Source organism: Colletotrichum jinshuiense, chromosome 2, assembly GCF_051148585.1.
Source record: "Colletotrichum jinshuiense chromosome 2, complete sequence".
Lineage (NCBI taxonomy): Eukaryota > Fungi > Ascomycota > Sordariomycetes > Glomerellales > Glomerellaceae > Colletotrichum > Colletotrichum jinshuiense.
This window is the reverse complement of record NC_139309.1, coordinates 3,284,493-3,306,289: the sequence shown is the minus strand read 5'-3', so window position 1 is coordinate 3,306,289 and position 21,797 is coordinate 3,284,493. Positions and strand designations below refer to the sequence as shown.

At 54.9% G+C, this 21,797-nt stretch overlaps 6 protein-coding genes across 6 annotated transcripts; 3 read left to right on the top strand and 3 right to left on the bottom strand.

Annotated features, from left to right (window-relative positions):
* Nucleotides 1-1,202: 1,202 nt before the first annotated feature.
* EsH8_II_000897 (zinc finger HIT domain-containing protein) lies at nt 1,203-2,711 on the top strand (the record flags this gene model as incomplete). Its single annotated transcript, XM_083264195.1, has 1 exon — nt 1,203-2,711. One exon carries the CDS (start codon nt 1,203-1,205, stop codon nt 2,709-2,711), a length of 1,509 nt encoding a protein of 502 aa, XP_083121517.1.
* A 681-nt stretch (nt 2,712-3,392) lies between these two features.
* On the bottom strand, nt 3,393-4,507 carry EsH8_II_000896 (CFEM domain-containing protein; the record flags this gene model as incomplete). Its single annotated transcript, XM_083264194.1, has 4 exons — nt 3,393-3,464; nt 3,523-4,085; nt 4,141-4,321; nt 4,427-4,507. 4 exons carry the CDS (start codon nt 4,505-4,507, stop codon nt 3,393-3,395), a joined length of 897 nt encoding a protein of 298 aa, XP_083121516.1.
* Nucleotides 4,508-10,072: 5,565 nt separating this feature from the next.
* Nucleotides 10,073-12,934, bottom strand: EsH8_II_000895 (ribonucleotide-diphosphate reductase subunit RNR1; the record flags this gene model as incomplete). Its single annotated transcript, XM_083264193.1, has 4 exons — nt 10,073-10,116; nt 10,170-12,645; nt 12,704-12,861; nt 12,916-12,934. The coding sequence occupies 4 exons, from the start codon at nt 12,932-12,934 to the stop codon at nt 10,073-10,075; spliced, it is 2,697 nt and encodes an 898-aa protein (XP_083121515.1).
* Nucleotides 12,935-13,877: 943 nt separating this feature from the next.
* On the top strand, nt 13,878-15,146 carry EsH8_II_000894 (3'-5'-exodeoxyribonuclease; the record flags this gene model as incomplete). The annotated part of the gene is made up of 3 exons (XM_083264192.1): nt 13,878-13,931; nt 13,995-14,172; nt 14,227-15,146. 3 exons carry the CDS (start codon nt 13,878-13,880, stop codon nt 15,144-15,146), a joined length of 1,152 nt encoding a protein of 383 aa, XP_083121514.1.
* Nucleotides 15,147-15,269: 123 nt separating this feature from the next.
* EsH8_II_000893 (centromere protein Chl4/mis15/CENP-N) lies at nt 15,270-16,802 on the bottom strand (the record flags this gene model as incomplete). Its single annotated transcript, XM_083264191.1, has 1 exon — nt 15,270-16,802. The coding sequence occupies one exon, from the start codon at nt 16,800-16,802 to the stop codon at nt 15,270-15,272; it is 1,533 nt and encodes a 510-aa protein (XP_083121513.1).
* A 2,412-nt stretch (nt 16,803-19,214) lies between these two features.
* EsH8_II_000892 (bZIP transcription factor) lies at nt 19,215-20,863 on the top strand (the record flags this gene model as incomplete). The annotated part of the gene is made up of 2 exons (XM_083264190.1): nt 19,215-19,515; nt 20,310-20,863. The coding sequence occupies 2 exons, from the start codon at nt 19,215-19,217 to the stop codon at nt 20,861-20,863; spliced, it is 855 nt and encodes a 284-aa protein (XP_083121512.1).
* Nucleotides 20,864-21,797: the final 934 nt, after the last annotated feature.

The following is a 21,797-nucleotide window of genomic DNA, read 5'->3' as shown; positions in this document are numbered from 1 at the left end:
TGTGCATACATCTTTTTGCCTTATACCTTTTTGCGACTGGCGGTCGTGGACAAAAATTCCGTCGTGTCCGGCGTTAGCTATTTGCCGTTTTCTATGTGGTTTTTTTTTCTGGAGACAATTGTTCGATTCATCTTTTTCTTCCTGGGTTTATCGTACAGGGCTTGTTGGAGGACGGGCTGTATGTTCTCACGATGTTATATCATTTGTAGGTTTATGAGGGTGGAAGCTTCTGCTTAGTTCAGTTCATGTCCCTCCTTGCCCAAAATCCGAATCCAACCAGAGTTTAAAGACACTGCAGTTCCAGTATGAATGCGAAGCCCCTACCTGATGAACGAAAACTGTTGTTGACAACACCAACTACATATGTCGGTGGGTAGTGTCTCGAAGAGTTTCAAACCGCCAGACATGTACTGTTCGACTACGTTGCGTGTCGTGTCACAGCAAGTCCCATTCATTGCGGAGTAGGTCAAACACCAAGAACGCAATAAAAAGGCAAAAGACATACAACACCAGGTATTCGCTGGTCGTCACCGACCCAACTACTAATCCGGCCCTCATTGGCTTATCTATGGGAGAGCGGACGGGATCCCGAGTTTTCCAATGGGTATGGTCGTATGTGTTGTGAAAAGACGGTTGAGATGAACAAATACTCTGAGTGGGTGGGAGCGCCTACGTCCCTATAAAAGCTCAAACATATTCTCTATTGCACAATTTCCATCTTGTAATGGGTGTCTATGTAAGTAAGACAGCAACTCATATGGATCTGATAAAATCAAATGACTCCCAGTTCTGTTTATCATTGTCTGGGCACATTCCGTCGAGATGGCCCTTTTAGATGCTCCCACGCTGCGCAATGGGGTCTGCCAGTTGGCCTGTGGACAGCAGACAGCTCCGACCGGAAAAGGGTTATCCCTATCAGCCGAGCGACAAGTTTGCAGGCAGGCATTGACTATCGATAACGATGCGATAACAGAAAAAGTTCCCCGGCGATCTGCAACCACTGGGTGTGTATCCGTCCGTACCTACATCGCATCTCCAAAGACGCACACGACGGTATTAGACAGCCCATTGAGCTCTGCAATTGTCTCGCACCACTACCTCCTCCCCCTTACCTTGCCGCACCTGCAAAAACACGTCGAAACCTATTGTAACCGAAACCTCCTCTCCTCCCCCGAGCGGACAATTCCCAAGCGAAAGCGGCCATGGCCGACCCCCTCCTCACCAGCCTCTGCGCAATCTGCCACATCGAGCCGCCCAGGTACAAGTGCCCGCGCTGCACGATACGCACCTGCTCCCTCTCCTGTACGAAGCGCCACAAGGCGTGGTCGTCATGCTCCGGCATCCGCGACGCGACGGCCTACGTCCCGCCGTCGAAGCTCAAGACCGCAGCCGGCGTCGACCACGACTTCAACTTCCTCTCGGGCATCGAGCGCGCGGTGCAGCGCTCCGAGAAGGAGATTGTCGAGGAGCGGCACCTGCTGAAACCCGAGGACCTGCGGCCGATTGAGGTCCGCAGCGTGCAGTGGAAGACGGGAAGGGATGGGAGGAAGAAGAGGGTTCTTGTCACGGAGGTGCTGAGGGGGGACAACCATGGCGGTGCTGGCGGATCGCGACAGGAGGCGCTGGCGTCGGTGCCTTTCAAGAAGAGGCTTGGCAAGTTTGGCATCTTGCTGAGACGTGCGCCTGTGGGCATGACGAGGCAGAGGGACAACGGCACGAACCTGAGCAAGGCCTCGGGCCGGATCAACTGGCAGGTCGAATGGCTGCTCCTCCCGTCCCACGAGGGCGGAGAGACAACATCGCAGGATGAGGGAGAAGCGGCCAAGACAGGGGCGAAGAGAATTCTGGCCAAGGCCCTCGACGATATGCCGCTCTACAAGGCTTTCGTCATGGGACAGAAGACGTTCCACGACGAGCTTGCCCGGAAGGACCACCAACGTCTGCACCAAGACGACGGCGACGATGAGCCACAAGACGGCAACAACAACATCAACAACAACAACAGCACCACTGGCGGCGGGCGCCTCAAGAAACGCCGCAAACACCCGCACAAGCCGGGCCAGTCCCTCGCCACGGCCCAGGACACGGAGACAGGCGCCTGGCACCCTGGCCGGTACTGCATGCAGAGCGCTGGGCCCCGCGGCACCTGGACGCCTCACACGGGCGTCCCGCCCTACACGGGCACGACGGAAGAAGAGGAGACGCAGAAGTCGCAGTACACCTTCTTCCTTGCGGGGACTACCTCGGCGGCAACGGCGGCGGCGGGCAAGACCGTCGTCCACGCCGTCGACGCGACGCTCCCCCTGGGCGAGGCACTTCGCGACATGACGGTCCTCGAGTTCCCAACCATCTACGTCGCCGAGACGGGCGCCCCCTTACCGGACTCTCTTCTCTCGGAATCAAAGCCGGTCCGTCTGACCCAGAAACGAAAACGCGAAAACATCCAGCTCTTCGGGAAGGGCGGCGGCAAGAAGCTCCGGCGGCATCTGGAAGAGGGCGAGCTGCCGAGCAACGGCGAGGAGAGCGACGATGCCGAAGGGGACGAGGGCAGGTTCGCTGCTGCCATTGACCAGATCATTGCCGAGGAGAGTCTGGGCGACGACGACGATGAGAGCACGACGAGTAGCTCCGGGTCAGACTCGGAGTCGGATGAGGGCGTTAGCGCCAGTCTCGCTGCCAAGTTGGCTCTCTTGAAGAAGCGGCAGACGTGAGAGGCGCGTTTTAGTCTTGTTACATCAGCAAGTGTAGGAATAATGATACCCTAAAGGCATTGCATTGCAGCAGCCTTCTTTCTGTACTCCTGAATTGGCATTTCTCTGTTTTGCTTAGTAGTTGATGCCTGCAATTGTGACAAAACCCTCCCCCCGCCCCCCAAGGAACCAGCATCGCCAGTCGTGACAGGCAAAGGCTTCATAATTAGGAAAGTTTGTTGAAATTACGGTGCTACTTTAGACAAGCACTGGACATTTCCCCAACCACCTTACACCCCTACCATTTTACGGTCCAATGCCTACGTTATACCTACGATGCGTACCAAAGACACGATGGATATCTGTCCGCTACGTCATTACGTCCCCTGTGAAAACCATTTGTATCGTGAATCCGTCGTTGATTGCCATCTGAAAACGACGACCAGAAAATAACTCATTGTGTGCCTGTTAGACCCCCCAGAAAACATTTCAATCCGTCCACGTTCCAACACCCGATCTTCCCAGTCCATTTCCCTAATATGTGTCCATCACGACGAGTATGTCATGTCGGTCCGAAACTGGTAGAAAGGCGAGGATTGATCCGGATGTCGAAACCAAGATTACGGGTACAGGCGGGTATTTGCGTCAACATTGCGCATCGAAAAGCAAGAAATTGGTTCAGAAGAACCCCGAGCGAAAGACTTAGAGGAGCATGGCAGCAAGGCCAGCGGCAGCCAAAAAGCCAGCAGCAGGAACGGCCGTCTGCTTGCAAGCCTGGACACAGAGACGTTAGAACCCAAAAACAGTGCGCATGGAATCATAAGCCACTTACAAGGCCGCTGGTGCTGGAGCTGGTTGCGGAACCAGTCTGAGTTCCCGAAGCGGAGGACGCCTCGCTTGCCTGGCTCGAGAGGGCGCTGGAGGCCGCGGAACCAGTCAGGGAAGAAAAGAGGGTGGTCGAGCCAATGGTCGAGGTGATGACGCTGCCGTCGCTCGTAATGGTGCTAACAATAGGCGCGGTGGTGACAGCAGTCTGGGGAGCAGAGGTGGCACCAGGGACGCCACCGATGCCGAAGAGGGTGGTCTCGCCAACGGAGGTGAAGGTAGAGCCGCCGCTGGTGATGATCGTGGTGAAGGTAGAGGTGGACACCGGGCTAGGGGTCGCAGACTCGCCGTCACCACCACCAGAGGCAGTGGGAACGATAGTGGTCAGTCCAACGAAGGTGGTGATCGTGCTTCCGCCAGAGACGATGGTAGAGAAGACCGACGAGACGATAGGCGAAGCCGTGACAGTCGCAGTTCCGGCGGGCTGGGTGACAGTCGCAGTTCCAGCTCCGGAGGGCTGCGTGGCGACGGTGGTGGCACCAGGGCTGGCCGTGACAGCGACTCCAGCCTCTGAAATGGTTGTTAGTGGAAGTGAAGCCAATACAGGAGGGCACTTGCGACTTACGGCGGCAGAGGTCAATGCCGAAGCTGACAGCCTGCTCGGCGTCAGCAGCATTGGTGCACGACTGGTAAGAACAGTCCCGGATGCCGTAGGAGAAGTTGGGGTTGCGGCAAAGACAGGCAGTGTCACCGCTGGTGCAGCCAAGGGCAGAAGCCAGGCCCTGCATGCTTTGAACGCAGTTATTCTGGAGAGGAGTTAGAATATCAGATGCTGGGGCGAGCGCATACCCAACAGATATGCCCGGTTTCAGACGCAAATAAGGAAGAGCAGGAAACTAAATGATACTTACAGCGCAGGTGGCAAGGCTTCCCTGAGCCACAGCGACAGAGGCCGAGAGAAGGCCGAGACCGAAGAACACAACAGACTTCATGGTGAATGATTGCCGATGTATGCGTTCTGTGAGGTGGTATGAGTGAGTGGTGCGTGACAACGTATGTCGACGATAAAGAAAAAACTGCCAGAGAGGAGTCAGCAAAGCTAAAAAGTCATGCGTAGCCAGGTGAAGATAGATATAAAAAGGACGGTCACAGATCTAGTGATGAAGGAGCAATATACCTGCGAGTAGAGAGAGTGTGTGGGGAGCTTGAGCGAGAACAAGAGCACAAAATTTGAAGATTTGAAGAACGAGAGTGATGAAGTTTGTAGTGGGAGAAGAAGAAAACTTTGTGGGTGGTGGGAGGGAAAAGGGAAAGGTATGGTGGGTGTGAAGTGGTGAAGGAAATGAGTGTTACGCGAATCTGGGAAGCTGCGACTGAAGGAAGGTGCGGTGCGACAAAGAAGGAAGGAACGAGACGGGCCCAAAATCGCACAAGAGCGCTTCAACAGGAGCCGGTTGCCGTGCTTTTGATCTTTTCTCTGCGCCCAAAAAATAACAGGGCGAGAAAAAAAAGGGGGGTTACAGGAAGGCAAGCCAGGTTGAAAGGGAAGATGGTGAAGACGAGTATGCAAAGGGAGCGCAACCGAGGAAGCAGCTTCTGAAGGACTTGCGGTATAGGGGTTGTATCGAGGCAATGTTGCTGACTTACAGTGGATATGGATGAATTGGGTTGTCTGGGGGTTGCTGAGACTGGCAAGATGCGTTCTCCGGTGGGATCTGGGAGAGAAAAGAGAAACGTGAGGGTGTTGAAGATGGGGAGGTGTGGCGGAAGTGGGTGTGTGAGGTGAAGTCTGGTGTCTCAGTTGATACGACTAGGCCGGTTATTGTCTAACGCGCCAAACAAGAATAACAAGATCACGTGGATATATCTTGAGTGAAGAGCAAAGGGAAGGATCAAGGAAGGGATGGAGGCGCCTGCCGATTATAAAGTCAATGGCGGAGGAAGGCGCAGAAGGCGGACAGCTGGACAGCTGCAAGAAGAGATGACCGTGTGTGAACCGGGAACCGGGAACCACGCCTCCCAACCTTGCTGCCCTGCTATCTCGCCCGACCCAGACTCTGCCTTATTCCTGGCCAGGTGTGGCTCTGCAGCAAGACACACCCTCCGTTGACGCACATGAGCTTGATACCTTTCTTCGTTTGAGGGAACCCGTCTGCGTGGCCTTCGACCTACCTATTTGCTTGACCCCACCTTGCCCGGCTTTGCCTCTCTGGCTTGTCCTGACGTTGACAATGCGCTAGCCAGCAAATGAGGAGCTATCCCGAAGCTAAAGTCGCCAGCCAGGGTAGGTGGGTATTTGGCATGGTATCCATCTACGTAGTAGTGCTGCAAGAAAACGGCGCCGGTTGACCCTCACAGCTCTCGGCCCCCATTCAAAGCTTGTTGCTTTAAGCTGGTAGCCCCAGTTGGGAACCCTGCCCAAAAACATCAGCCACAGACGGCTGGCTGTATCTTGACTGCAGTCCACTACCGAGACCCGAGAGTCATCGGCCCGGTGGCTGGCAGCTCAGCTTAGACCGACTGCGTTTGTTCCGTCACGAAAGCTGGAGCCACACCGAATATCAAGAGTCGGTAGGCTATGTCGACGGCGAAGCCAGCTCTTGTCAGATGCCGTGCGGCGGTATCTCGTGCCTTCTGATCTTGATAGGCAGTGGGACAGAGGGGCAGAGTGGGCTGGGATGGGGACATGTGACCTGCTTTCGGAGGCCGACGTTGGCTCCCATCAGGACGTGGTCAGATGCAAGTCGCTTCATTTTTCAACTGTCTAGAAGCTTAGAATGCCAACACCGACTTCCAACAGCAGGACTTGTTCCATGTGGTATTGGTGACCAACAATGAATTGGGAAATGCAGGTCTCGTTGACCGGCGAGAAGTGGCTGCGGTGAAGCCCTGTCTGAGCTCTGACGTACTTGGGCCTTGTCCCTCCCGCTGCAAAGCTGTCAAGCGAAGGGCTGGGGGACGTGCGTCCCCGCCCGTAGGCTAAGGCGGGCAAGGCAAGGCATGGCAAGGCGAGGAAACACCGTATGTGAAGTCCCCCGTCCGATTCTACTCGGCAACCATGTTGCCCAGCCCTTATCGCCAGGTCGGGGTCACACTGCAAGGGAAAGTGCCGTGTCCATACCCTGCTGCCAGCCCATGTCAAGCTGTCGTTGCGCCGCTAACAAGGCAACGTCTGCTTGTCGTTGCGACGCTCAAGCTACCAGGGGCAGAACAGGAATGAGAGCTAGAAAAGGCTAGGACCTAGACAGTGAATGTCGCGCAACAAATTTCCGGCTAGAGGACAGCGAATGGGAAGGAGGTGCTTTCGAAATGGCTGGCCAATCACCTCGCGACTGCGGCGCGGGGCTTGTTATTCTTTTTCTTTTTCCTCTACTTGGTCCAGACATGCTGACGCAGTAATCTGTGCATCATCGTGGCATTGATTTGGGGTGTAGCGAAAACCGATGTGGTCCTACGTCGGTGGTGGTCATGCATGGCTACACACGTAGCTCTGTGATCGCGGGGGCCTATCATCAGCTAAAGGAAGCCGCCGGAAGTCGGCAGCCGGCCCAGACGGTGACGAGCATCCACGACAGAAAAAAATCGTCGTGGGCATATGCCGCCTTACCTCGAAGGGGAGAGGTTGGGTTGGAATCAAGGAACAGAGTGTTCGCTGGCAAGGTCTGGAGACGAGGTTGCGTGGTTATCGCAGAACCAAGAAGGTGTGAGGTCAATCGAAGCGGTTCGTCGCTTCTGATTCGTCAATGACCCCGGGATCTGTCTGGTGTGGCGCCGTGCCTCCCCACCCCATGATTAACGGCATTTGATTGGACAACTTTGGTTGAAAAGGAAATGGCAGGGAGAACAACAGGGGGGGGGCAATGAGGCATCGCAAAGTCAATTCCCACATTCCATGCACTCCATCTACAACTCTTCTCTCATCTATCTCCGATATTGATACTATCAGAACACCCAATGGATTTGAGCATGTGCGAGTCGAAGCGTCATTGTCTCTCCGTCTCTCTGTCTCTTCTCCCAACCGGCCCTGACTTCTCTGGTTTCGGAGCGCATCATTTTCCAACCCCCCCTCTCTTTTTTTTTTTTTTTTTGGAGCTGGAGATGGAATACCAACCAGCTTTCATACTGTCTTTCAATAGAATACCGTCGTCGGCGTATGTGACTCTAAGAAACTGTGCCATCCTATCCTGTCTATGCAGTAGCTCCGGCCCCAGCTGAGTCGCTCGTTCAAATGTCGGCATATCCGCCAGGCCCCCGTCCCACCACACCGCACCGCACCACACCACATTTTGTTTCCCCAATGTTGCGCTCCCGCCCTGGCCACGCCAGGGGCAGGTGCATGCCAAGACCTCTGGTCGAATCTTGTTGGTACTGGACTGGGGCATCCTCAGCTTGCCAAGGGTCTGTCCCGCAACGAAGAGAAGCTGTGACCAAATGACCTTTTTTTTTTTTTCCAACACTGAAGCTAGGCCGATGCGGTTGACCTCCAAACGAAACAAGCAAATTTCTACCTCTACCCAACCATCGTTGCATACTGGCGTCAAAGGTCGGGATAAGGGTAGTAACTTCGGGCATGCGGCATATCTCTATGAGACATCAGACGTGAGCGTGCCAATATCACCTCCTTAACCGACTGCTGGATCAAGATGGAGAAATGACGCCGGTGTGTTCGCCTTGGACACGTTTTCATCGCGCTATTGCTTGTCCGCTTGGCCGCAATTCCGGGCCAGGCGAAGAAGGCTCCTGACGTATTGGCCCCTCCGTGGCTAGGTACACGGCGCAGCTTTGTCGGCGCGATGCACCTGACAACCTGGAAGACACCAGCCACCCGTTTCGCAGACTCGCGGCGATGCATCGCCGCCTTGTCCCGAGGGATTGACCGCCTCTGACTCTACCCCAATGTCTTTCTCGCCGGTCTTGCCTATGAACCGTTGCAATCGGTCCTCACCAACCCCCCTGTCTCACCGGGGGCTTTGCTTCGATGGAAGCGAATGTGCGACACGGACCGAAGTGAGCCTGTCATCCCTGTCAAATACTCGAACTCCTCATAATCCATGCGTTGATCGATACGTCCCCCCCCTCCTTCTCTAAACATCCGCTTCTCGTAACACATACTATCCGATTCCTTCCATCCATAGGCCTTCTTGAATGCTTCTTTCTATCATAACATACGTGAAGGCAGACATCCGCTCCTCCCTCTCGTGTCATCTAAAAAGGTGTGACCGCTGAGTTGTCCGGCGAGTTGCACAGCGCAAGCAACCGAGAGCAGTGTAAAACAAACAAAAATGGACAGGACTGCGACACGCCAAGAGAGCGATTAACTGCATGAGTAGCAGAGTTTTAATGAGACGATGATCGGTAGTAGTAGCCGGCTAATTACCATAGAGATAGATGGCAGGTTAACCCTGGTATCCGTGGGGATGTAGTTGCTTAGGACGGAGGGGGAACTACGAATACACGCGCACATCTGCCCTGGTCGTCGTGTACGTCCATCATCCCCGACAAATTACACCGGCGATCGGAATGAGACGATCTCACATCAGAGAAAAAGACAATGCTCCCCCCCCGTGGGCGGGTGGATGATTACCCCCGTCTGTCTCTGGCCCATTCCACCAGCCCGCAGTAGTGTGAATTAATCCAGCAGAACAAGCTCCCCTCCATTCCCCGTGAAATTCGACTGAAGCATTATTAAGATTGCACTGACTTGAAGAGCCTAAGTAAGTGGGTGGGCGACACTCGACACTCGACGGGCCTCCCGTCGGCCGGCATCTGTTTGCCACCAGCCTGGCCTAGACCCAGACCCAGACCTACGAGTATGTGGCCGCCCTGCGCAGCTGAGCTCTCCCCCAGCTGGCATTGCTTTGATCCGGCCCGGCATGTAGTCCACCCCCGGGGCGCATGCATTGTTTAAGTAGCGCAACGTGCAGGAAAAAGAGAGAGAGAGGGGGGGGGGGGGGGGCACAGGTTGGAACCCGAAGCCGAAGCTTTCCCAGTTCGACGATAATTTCTCAGTCTAGTTCCTCGTGTTACTTAAGGCGCACTGCAACGAGGAGGCCTCGTGGCCCTGAAAGGCCTCCGGCTAAGTCGAGGACTGCATGACAATGTCCGGTTCTAAATCGGCTTGGCGATTTACGAGGAAAGGAAAAGAAAAAAGAGGTGTATGTGACAAGCACGATACTTGATTGACAATTATACTACTTGCGAAAGGGCTTGCAATCAACCAGATTTTCATCCCAACGCCATAAACTAAGGTGTGTGTTGCCCGGATATCCCACAGACAATACAAGATGTACAGCCAGAATCTAGTCTGGAGACCAGTGAGTCTCCCCGATTTTAGGGGAGCTTCGAGAGACTTTTGTCTCAGGCGGCAGACCTGAGAGCATCCCAGTCCAGACCCGCTGTGCGTCAAACAAATACAGAGAGGTTGTGCATGACCAATGCCACCCCGTAAACCCAAAAACAATTACCGACGTAGTCCCATACCGAAATGCCTCGAACCCCTTTATATGCCATCAACGCGTGTCATCAGCCGTCAAATCCATCATATCTACTGCTTCTCTTTAACCGCTGCACATAACGCATGACTCGGGGTTCTCAATGCTGCCTTTTGGGATGTTAGTGCGGAATCATATAATGGAGAGGATAATGGCGACTTACAGGCAAGAACTGCCTCGGAGTAGATGTCCAACTCGCGCTCCTTGCTGTCTTCGGTCTTGTCCTCTGCATCAGGGGTCTTGCTTCCAGCGATGGGCAGCTCCTCAATCTTGAGCTTCTCGGAGGGCTCCGTGGGAAGAGCGCGCGGGCTGTCGCCCTCCGCCACGTCGGCCTTCATCGTGTCAGGCTTCTGAGCGGGAGCAGTCCGGTGGGGAGGCGGCGTGACGCTAGGGGTGGGAATGCCGTTGTCTTGGGCAGAGCCAGACGCGTCCTCCTTCTTTGCGTACATGGGCCTGGGAACGTTTATGGTGGGGGAAGCGACGTGACCCGGGGGTGGCGCGCGCTTCTTGAGAACCTTGCCAACGGCGCTATCGGTGATCTTGAGCGCCGCTTGGTCGACAGTGAACTGAATAGGGGCAGCAGCTGCCTGGGTACGCAGGTAGTACATGCCCGTCTTCAGACCAAGCTTCCAGCCAGCGAAGTGCATGCTGGTGATCTTGCCCATTGTAGGGTCCTTCATGTGGATGTTGAGGGACTGCGACTGATCGATAAAGGCACCACGGTCGGCCGCCATTTGCACAACAGTACGCTGAGAGATTTCCCAGACGGTCTTGTACAGAGCCTTGACCTCGGCGGGAATGTTGGGAATGTTTTGGATGGAGCCATTCTCGGCGATGATGCGGTTCTTCATGGCATCAGACCACAGGCCCATTTCGACAAGGTCCTTCAGGAGCCAAGGGTTAACGACCTGGAACTCGCCAGCAAGGACACGGCGCTGGTAGATGTTGGAAGTGTAGGGCTCGAAGCACTCGTTGTTGCCCAGGATCTGCGAGGTGCTGGCAGTAGGCATGGGTGCGACGAGCAAACTGTTCCGGACACCGTGCTGCTTGATCTGCTCCTTCAGCGAGTCCCAGTCCCACAGGTCAGAGGGCTTGACATCCCACATGTCGTATTGGAGAATGCCCTGGGAGACAGGGGAGCCCTCGTACGACTGGTAGGTGCCCTCCTCCTTTGCCAACTGCACAGACATGGTAAGGGCAGCGTGGTAGATGGTCTCGAAGATCTTCTTGTTGAGGTCGCGAGCCTCGGGAGACTCGAAGGGCATGCGCAGAGCCAGGAAGGCATCAGCAAGACCCTGAACACCGAGTCCGATGGGGCGGTGGCGCATGTTGCTGTTGCGAGCCTCTGGGACAGGGTAATGGTTGACGTCAATGATTTTGTTCAGGTTGCGGACGACGACTTGGGTGACCTCGTGGAGCTTCTGGAAGTCATAGACACCCTCGTTGTAGTCGACGAAGGTAGGCAAGGCGAGCGAAGCCAAGTTGCAGACAGCGACCTCGTCAGGAGCGCAGTACTCAATAATCTCAGTGCAGAGGTTGGAGCTGCGAATGGTACCCAGATTCTTCTGGTTGCTCTTGCGGTTGCAAGCGTCCTTGTAGAGCATGAAGGGGTTACCAGTCTCGGTCTGTGCCTCGAGGATGGCATACCAGAGCTTCTGGGCCTTGATGGTCTTGCGACCCTTTCCGGCGCGCTCGTAGCTCTCGTACAAAGCCTCGAACTCCTCGCCATAGCAGTCGGCAAGGCCGGGGCACTCATTGGGGCACATGAGAGTCCAGTCGGCGTTCTTCTCCACTCTCTTCATGAAGAGATCAGGGATCCAGAGGGCCAGGAACAGATCACGGGCGCGAACCTCCTCCTTGCCATGGTTCTTGCGCAGGTCCATGAATTCGAAGACATCCGCATGCCAAGGCTCCAGGTAGATAGCGAACGCACCGGGACGCTTGTTGCCACCCTGGTCTACGTAGCGGGCGGTGTTGTTGAAGACCCGAAGCATGGGTACGACACCGTTGGAGGTGCCGTTGGTGCCGGCGATGTAGGAGCCAGTGGCACGGATACGGTGGACGTTGAGACCGATACCTCCAGCCATCTTGGAGATCATAGCGCAAGTCTTGAGGGTGTCGTAGATACCCTCAATGGAGTCCTCCTTCATGTCCACGAGGAAGCAGGAAGACAGTTGCGCCTGGGGGGTACCGGCGTTGAAGAGTGTGGGAGAGGCATGGGTGAAGAACTTGCTCGACATCAGGTTGTAAGTCTCAATGACGCGCTCAACGTCATCACCCCAGATGCCGACGGCGACACGCATGATCATGTGCTGAGGTCTCTCGGCAATCTTGCCATCAATCTTAAGAAGGTATGATCTCTCCAAAGTCTTGAAGCCGAAGTATTGGTAGTTGAAGTCGCGGTCGTAGACAATGGCTGAGTCAAGCTCTTCCTTGTGCCTCATGACCGCGTCGTACGTATCCTTTGCAATCATGGGTGACAACTTGCCGTTCTTGGGGTTGACGTAGTGATAGAGGTCGCTGACGACCGAAGACCATTGCTTCTTGGTCTGCTTGTGGAGGTTGGAGACTGCGATACGAGCAGCAAGGATGGCGTAGTCGGGGTGAGTAACGGTCATGTAAGCGGCAGTCTCGGCGGCCTGTTCGCGAGTTTGTTAGCATTTGAATTGACAAGCCGCAATGCAGGGCAGTGCTTACCAAGTCATCGAGCTGCACAGTTGTGACACCGCCGTAGACACCAGAGATGACCTTCTGGGTGATGGCCACCGGGTCGACATGGTCCATATCGAGGCCATAGCATAGCCTCGACACTCTGGCAGTGATCTTGTCGAACTGAACGCGCTCCTGGCGCCCGTCTGTGTTCAATTAGCCATGTGAGCAACCACTTTACACGTTCGAGCCAGACATACCGCGCTTTCTCACAAACATGGTGCCTGGTTGCGGCTGTGAGATTTGGGAAAGGGTGAGGTTGATTCGAGTCGTAGAGGCGTGAACAACCCGACAGCAAGAGTATGGGAGTAATGTGAATAAAGGGGTATCAAGAGCACCAAGAATTAGAAGTGTATGGTGCACCAAGTATGCAGAACTGTTGTTGGTGTTGGATGTTGGAGGGGGAAGAAAGCAGAAAGTCCCAGGAGGTGCTGCAGATACTTATGGCCCGCGTTCGCGTGGAAACGCGTTCGACGCCAGAATTTAGCGCGACTGGACAGGGGGTTATGACAAGGCATCAATAACAGATTGGCTGGGGAAAACTGGCTTCAAACCTTAGCTTCCAGGCATCGCCGCCCGTGCCCCTCGGTTCACGTTCGCATCCCCGAGCCAACACTACGGAACACAATTGACGCTGCTTAACCGGCGGCTTGACTAATGCTACAACGGGCTTGGAAATCAACTCTGACAACTCCACTGTGGATGTTTCCCAGACACGGGTTGCCGTTTGCAACGGCAAATGACTTCAACTTTGTGAATTAAATGTTTTACATGGCTAGTGCCCAGATCTTGAAATCGAGTTTTGGCTATTGAGCACGCGTCACTCGAGCCACCCCCACCTTTTGCGTCGCGGTTGCAGTTTAATGGATTTTCTGTATGCACTTTACGCGACCGCCCCGCGGGGTGGTCGCTGTATCACGGTGTCACGTGAGGAGGCCAAAATCAATTAGATGGTCTCCGTTAAGGATGAGGCCAATTCACAACGACGACTTCGCGCCTATATATTAGTCCACATTTTTTGCCTTCTGTGCTTCAAAGATTGAGTACTTGCCATCATCCATCCATGAGGATTTATCCGTTCTTTCTTGCTAGAACGCGGCCGCAATCTTGGATTCAGTCTTTGCCCAGAAGGGTCTTCCTCCAGTCATCATCCATAGTCACAATGGCAGCTCCCACAGAGGTACCTAAGCCGGCCTACCAGCCTCGATACATTGATGTGTGTAGCTATCACCAAACTTGCCCTTTTATCTCCAGTATAGTAACCGCCATGATCAAGTAGATTGGCATCAACCTGGCCGATCCCATCTTCCGAGGTCTGCACCACGGCAAACAACGCCATCCCGATGATCTTGACGCTGTCATCCAGAGGGCAAAACAAGTTGGATGTTCCAAGCTTATTGTAACGGGCTCCGACTTCACTAGCTCCAGAGACGCCCTAGACATTGCGAAACAGTATCGTGAGTCACATTAGGACAGCAAGATCCCGGTTAGTGCTGATATTGTACCCGCAGCCGGCACTGTTTACACGACCATCGGCATTCACCCATGTAGCAGTGCAATCTTTAGCAGCTCTGACGAAGCTGCCGAGGGCGTGCACACTGACCCAGACCCTTCAAAGCCCATCCCGGAGCACCATGAGCCGGACTTCGCAAAGACGGAAGCCATCATAACAGAGCTCCGCGATCTCATCAAAGAGTCCGCCGCCTCTCAGTCCGGCCTTGTCGCCTTCGGCGAGTTTGGCCTCGACTATGACCGCTTGCACTACTGCTCCAAGACCATTCAGCTCCACTCCTTTGCGGCGCAGCTTGATCTCGTCCTCGAGACGAAGCCACAGTTGCCCTTGTTCTTGCACTCGAGAGCTGCCCACCCGGATTTCGTCCGGCTGCTCAAGGAGAAGTTTGGAGAGAAGCTCGAAAGGTTGGAGAAGGGCGGTGTAGTCCACAGCTTCACTGGTACCATGGAAGAAGCTAGAGAGCTGATGGACCTCGGCTTGTACATTGGCATCAACGGCTGCAGCTTCAAGACTGAAGAGAACTGCGACGTCGTCAAGCAGATAGATCTGGACAAAATGATGATCGAGACCGACGGCCCATGGTGCGAAATCCGGCCGAGCCATTTCGGCTACAAGTACCTCATTGAGAAGAAAGCTGAGGTCAACGGGGCTGTCAATGGAACCGCGCCGCCCGAGACTGCTCAAAAGCCTCAGGGCAAGTCGAAGAAGAACCAGAAGAAGGAGCCGGAGGTGCCAGAGCGCTTCAAGGTGGTCAAGAAGGAGAAGTGGGAGGAGGGTGCCATGATTAAGGGCCGGAATGAGCCCTGCATGATTGAACGTGTTGCTAAGGCCGTGGCTGGCATCAAGGGAGTAGAAGTCGAAGAGATCAGCGAGGCGGCTTGGAGAAATACTGTCAAGGTTTTCGGCGTAGACCATTAGACAAATAGATGACCGAAAACATTCATTCAGGGGTATCAAAGTTCAGAAAAGCCACATGCACCCATCATGATAGCTACCATTCGCGGAGGTTAGCCGCAGCAACCACCGATGTTTCCCACTCAGTTATAACCCAGACGCCTTATGCCCCCTGATCCTGCCATGCCGGACGGCCCCCACCGTAACAGCCTCTTCACCCGTCAACCATCCTGGCATCCGCTCTCCGTCTATGATGCCGGTTTTCACCAGTTGTCGTATACCAGCAAACACATGAGACCCGTGGAACGTAAGTTTCACCGATGGAACCCAGGTCGACGAGTTATCTTCATCCCGGTTGTCTGGCGCGTTTTCGGGGGCCGACTGAGTGTTGCTCCTTCGGCCACCCTGTGGCCCACTCCTTTCCTCATCTGATGAAATCTCACCATCTTGGGAGTCTTGTTCTTCTTCAGCAGGCTCGCCTCGAGACCTGCTAGGGAACGGATCTTCAATAACAATATCCACACGCTCAATTCCCAGGCCGTCGTCAATCTTGGCGGTGTCTCCGAATCTCGCCTGGGCACACAAACGGGCTCTCTTGTGAAACTCGGACATCCCACCGAGACTGCCAGCCTTCCGTTTGGACCCTGCTTGTGTCGCCAGCAATGAGGTGTCGTCAGACGATTCCTCAGACAGCGGCGGAGTAGGTAGAATACTATCGAGTGGTGACTCGATCTTCTTCTTGTCGGCGTAAATGTCCCATCCTCCACCAGCCGCGTTTGTTCGGCCGACTCCTCTAATATGTAGCAGGGCATCCAGGTTCTTGGTCGTAATATTTGTGGGTTTGAGGATGTACCTTTCCCGGGGCCGGGAAAGTGCCTTCGGTATGCCCTCGACAACCAGGTTGCGGAAGCTCTTGGACTCAGTTGCTCCCAAAGACCCCATAGTTTGAGATTTTGACAGATAGACGAATGGTGAAGCATCGGGGAAGGCGATGTAGAGCGTCCGTGAGCTTTCAAAGTCAGGTCCTGGCGGCATGAGGCTGTTGTCCAGTTGTGCCATGCTCGTGCTGTAAGGGGATTCGACAATGAAGATACGCAGGACGGATAGAGTAAGGCCCTGGGGTCGATGGAAGTGATAATGAGCTTTGACGTCGGGCAAAACATAGGATTGGAGGTTCTGGATGAAGGTAGATGGATGGAACCGAGGGAGAGTTAAGGACTCCTTGTCAACCTCGGGGATTTGCTCTTCATCGTCAACGTGTGACGCCTCTTTGAGAGGCATGATGCGGTAGGCAGTCCATTTCTGTGATGTTGGATGATCCTGAAGATACTGGGCGTCTGCCAAGGCCAGTTGGTACAAAGTCAGACCATGCTGCCAGTCGCTTTCTGTGACGCGATCAAGAACCTCTCTCTTGGACCCTTTTCTGTATTGCAGATCCGCATAGATGGCCCGCAGTTCCTCCAGCGACGAAGCCGGGGGGTAGAACCCATCGTCGTCGTCTTCCTCACCCAGAAGCGGTGCGCACAGCTGAAAGTTGTCGTCATTGAGCCACTCGAGCACCAGAGCCAACAAAGATGGGCGAGACAAACGGTTCAAGGCCTTGTGAACGGTTGGATTGGAGGGCGGAAGTCGCACATCTGACGACAATCGCCCTTTGGTCGGTATCGAGAATCGCGCCATGGTCGTCAAAACATTGCGACCTAGGCAAAATGTCGAGCCCGGAAGTGATGGGATGTGGTCCAATCAGAAAGCCACACCTGCAGCCTTTCGATCATCAGCAGTTGTTGCTGATGGTGGAGGTCGTTGTCAGTCACACTGGTGGTTGAGGCTGAAGTAAGCGGAGACGCGCTCTATCGTCGTTGTTGCGGAATGAAGACGCGTCGGGAATGCAGCGTTGGTGCAGGGGCTCTCACATGGGATGGAGTCGGAAACACTAGCCGACACGGGCCACAGCGGAGGGGCACGGAGCAGTTGCTCTGTGGGCGACGACGTTAAGGTTGGACAGGGGGGTGACAGGATCCAATGCATGCCCTGCTTAGGTAAGGTCCACTGCCTACACATGTAGTAGGGGCAAGCAAGGCATGGATGCCCGATGATCGATCCGACCAGGCGCACTGGCCAAGTGATGCTGGCAGCGAAGGCAACAGCAACAAGCTGCCAGTGGAGGAGGGCGCAGGGGACGGAGTCGAGGTTGGAACTTGCAGTAGTACGAATACATAGTAGACAGGGCCATGGGCTGGCTGCGAGGCACAGTCGGGCCTACTGCCGAACAAGGTCGGCGGTGTTCCGAGCGTCGGAGGCTGCTTAGAAATTCAGATTTCGGGGTCCTTTCACATTACGCAGGAGGACAACGCCGAGACACGCCAGGCAAACACACTGCAAGGTTGACGCCAGAAACCCGCGACCAAGCCCAAACAAGAGATTCCCGAGTCATGGGGGTTCCGGGATTTCATCGTCAACAACGACATCATGGTTGGCTGCGCTGACAGCCCTTAGCAGTAGCGCGGATATTGCATTTACCGTCCGGTGTTTGGTGCCCCTCGCTCGGATGAAGCCAACCAACCGGCCAGCCGCGACATTTATTGAGTGAACGCACAAAACCTAATGGTATTTTCACTAGGTGTACTCTGATCACGTCCATGATATCGCTCAAACTCGAGAGACAAGGGAGCAGGGGAGTAGTTAAACAACCCGATACCGACTTGCTCCAGCCCCTCAACTCGTATCAGAGTTTTCTTGCTCGAGGAGTTAGGGCAAAGGATGACGCTCTGGGCATGTCGATCAACCAAAGATGCGAATGAAAGACGTCAATTGCACGCTGCCCGGCATCAAGGGATGCCAGGCGCAGAGATGCGCAATTACCGCGGGGCACCAGCCCATTAGCGAAGCATCGATTCGCTGGCCGGCTTGGATGACGGATAGATGAAGAGAGGGGCTGAAATCCGAGCAACAAGGGCTAATGGTCCCTGGAGCACAAAGGCTAACAGGGGGCGAGTGGGTGTTGGGCGGAAGCAGCAGGTTACGAGGGTACTGTGGCTCGGAACGCCTTGTCACCAACACTTGGCCGCATCGCCATTGCCGGAACATGTAGAAGTTTAGCAAATGCTGAGAGTGGGATTCCCCCAAATGATTGGCCATGGAGCCTGATGGAGCACGACCCCATTCATCGGCAGGTGGGGGCTCATCTGGCCACTGTGGTACCGAGGACCTCGAGGGCAAGGCAAATACCCGCCGGGTCAGCGGTATTCTGCACACGGCAGGTTGGGAACCGCCTGGGACGTCCCATGTGTGTGCGTGCCACTGCCAATGTGTTCACAGCGGTGGGAGTGGGCGTGGGCGTCGTGTGTGGGTGGAGGTCCAGGCCTGGGGAGGCTAGCATGGCTAGACTTTTGCTGGACCAGCCTGCAGCGGCACGCAGATGCGTGGGGTGGCCACAGGGAAATGGACAGACTGTCAGCCAATAGTTGCAGCGAGCCAGCACCGCGGAGCTCATTCGGGGCCCCCTCTTGGGACACTGAAAGTCGCGCTGTCGGGTAAAGAACTTGACTAATACAATCCACTCGGCCTGTATCCGCTACCTGGGCCTCCGAACAAAGGCTTCATTCTCGCCCAATTTGACTCCTCTTCCCCCATCTCATCCACTTCACCCTGAACTACGCAGCATCCAGCCAACTCCTGAGACGACCCTCGCTCTCACGATCCAGCCAGTCGCCTTCTCCAACCTCCTGCCGACACGTTCGACAGCTTGCGACCACCACCAGTTGTCGTCTTACATCTTCACGACAAACGGGACATTGCCCCTCATCGTACTCAGTGCTGAAGGTTGGAATCGATCCCGGTCTTTGGAGCCACACGGCGCACTTTCTTGATTGTTTGGGGTTCCGACTTCCAACCGACAAAAACAGCCCACTGCCCCTCCAAACGCCATCGCTGCCGTCCTTGACCTCAGGGACCCAACTTTTCGCAACCACAAAACAACTCGACGTCCTCACTCAGGAGTCGACTTCAACGGAGCCTCCTCGTTCCTCCACCATCCCCGTCGTGACCGGAAGAACCGAACTCGCAACCAAGTGCCGTCGCCGGCCTCGCGATATGTCGCCTTACACCAGCACTGGCGGTGGGCGAGCGCCCAACGTGTCTCGCTACCTGCGAGACCTCAACACCGTCAAGGAGCCCGGCTCCGCCGCCGAGGAAAACTTCACTTTTGAGGACGACCTCGCCATGTTCACCAACACGCAGTTTTTCGACTTCGATTCTGGTCGTCACACCGATTTCCAGGCGCCTCCCTCGAAGCCCGAGGCCGTCGCCGAGTCCCAGGCGCCGTCCAGCGCCGTCACCGAAGAACTCACGTCTCCCATCGGCGACTTTGGCAACGTCGACTTTTCCATGTCAGGTAAGAAAACCTTGTGGTTGCGTCGGCTGGCTTGCTGCATCTTTTTACGTTCCGGATCGAGTTGCTGGATGTTTTTCTTTTGGCGGATTTTCCCGTTTGTGGACAGAGACTGTCTGTCTATTCAGATCACCCATTCATTTTCACACCTTCCCCCCCTTTCGACCGTTATCCCTCGCCGATCATGTTGCGTCGTACCGCATGTCAGTTGACTTCGGCCACATGTTTGCTATCGGGCGAATAGAAACCGGAGTGGTGATGCAAAATTCACACATGAGTCAAGTGGCTACTCCAAAACCTTAACCTCCAGTCCCCAGCATCTACTCTACTTTCCTTCAGGGTCGCAGCCAAGCATATGCGATTGCCTTATCACCAACCTTCGAATGTGTCGTTTCTACCCCACCCTGTTCATGCGCGGTCCATGTTTCGTTCGAACGTCTTGATTGGGAGCTTCAGCTGCTTTTATGCAGGTTGCCGGCCTGCGGTGGTGAGGGAGAGCGCGACCCCAGATTGGAGCTTACAAATTGCCGGGGAATGGTGCAATACCCCGTGACTTATCGTCATCGACCCTAGCAGGGGGGCATCGACCATCTGGGCAGCCGCCATCCGACCCCGATTGAGCAAGTGCTCAGGTCGATGGCCTTGTTATTCTATCATTTAGGCTCGCCGATGCGATTGTTTCTTTGACAAGCGCTATCCGGCCGTCTTCCCCCCTCATCCCGCTGTCTCGCCGACGCCACGATGCCAGGAACTGATAACCTGCCTTGAACCACCCATCTGACCATGAACAATGACAGGCGAATTCAACTTCCACGATTTTACCAACCCCTACCCTGCCTCGGGCGTCCCGCCCTTCGCCGAAGGCCTGGGTAACCTTCAACCTCTTCAGCCTAACCCGCAACCCACCTACGCGCCTCCCCCTGTTTCCCAGCAGCAGAACCACCACTATGGCGCCCCTGCGCCTAGGACCACTGAGAACAGCACTCCCGAGTCCATGAGCGGCATGAGCAGGCCCGGCCAGAACTTCGAGGAGCAGTCTCGTGTCGCTGCTGAGGAAGACAAGCGCAGAAGAAACACAGCCGCCAGTGCCAGGTTCCGCATCAAGAAGAAGCAGCGCGAGCAGGCACTGGAGAAGAGCGCCAAGGAGATGTCCGACAAGGTCTCACAGCTGGAGCAACGCATCAACCTGCTCGAAACCGAGAACCGCTGGCTCAAGAACCTCGTCATGGAGAAGAACGAGGGCAACGATGATATCGCTTCCATGCTCAAGGAGTTCCAGAACAAGCACCCCTCCAAGTCGTCAGCACAAGCCACGGCATCCTCGGATTCTGTCAAGGAGGAGACAAAGTAAAAAGGGGGCACTTGGTCAACACTCGGAGGCATTCCCCCGACTGACGCCTGTATGCGATGCGTTTCATGTTCAAGACAAATGGTTTTTTCTGGCACCAGATGGAGTTTGATACCGTGGAGGGACGAAGAGACTATTGTGGGACGGCGGTTACGGTGGAAGGTAGAGGGGTGAAGAACGGGCGGGTTTATTGAGCGTATTTTGATTGACCGGCAACATGTGATGAGATTTACACATATACCTGCACGAATTCATGATGGGTACGTGGCAGAGTATACTCCAGCAATGAATTATATGGGATGGGTTTACCCTACGTCCATTGACTATGAACTTTACAACTCTGTCCCTCTCTGTGTCTCTCCCCGTGCACAGTAACCTAGAGTCTCAACATCTCGTAACTCCAAGGCGTGCTACGTTATCCACAAAGGTAAGCTCGTAGACACCAACTCTACACAGGCATCCCCTAGCTTCTCAGCCCTTGGTCAGGTAGGCTTACATGGTTTCTCTTCGTCATTCTCAACCCCGCTCTACCGCGCTGTCATTCCGACCTATTTTGCGAGCGGGAGAAAGAGAAAAAGCCTCTAACAAGGAATAGCAATGAAAAATTAAACCCGCGGTACGGAGTACGTAGCGCCCAATTTTTACCCATGTACTCACCAACGCCGTACTCCATTAGGAAACCCGCTAATTATTACGACCTACTCTCTCTGGGAAGTGGTGGGCTGGGTAAGACTCAAAAGACGCCGTGGGATAGGACAATACGTGAACGGTATGACAACTCGAATGGAGACGCTTCATTTCTCGGTCCTGTAGCTACTCGGCCTTACCACCCTCGCTGCCATCTAGGCCCCTCCTCCTCGGCCCCGTCGAGCCCTGGCCATCGGTTTCGGGTACGCAGTGCAGGTAGCTGCTCGGCCTTTTCACCCTCGCTGGCTCT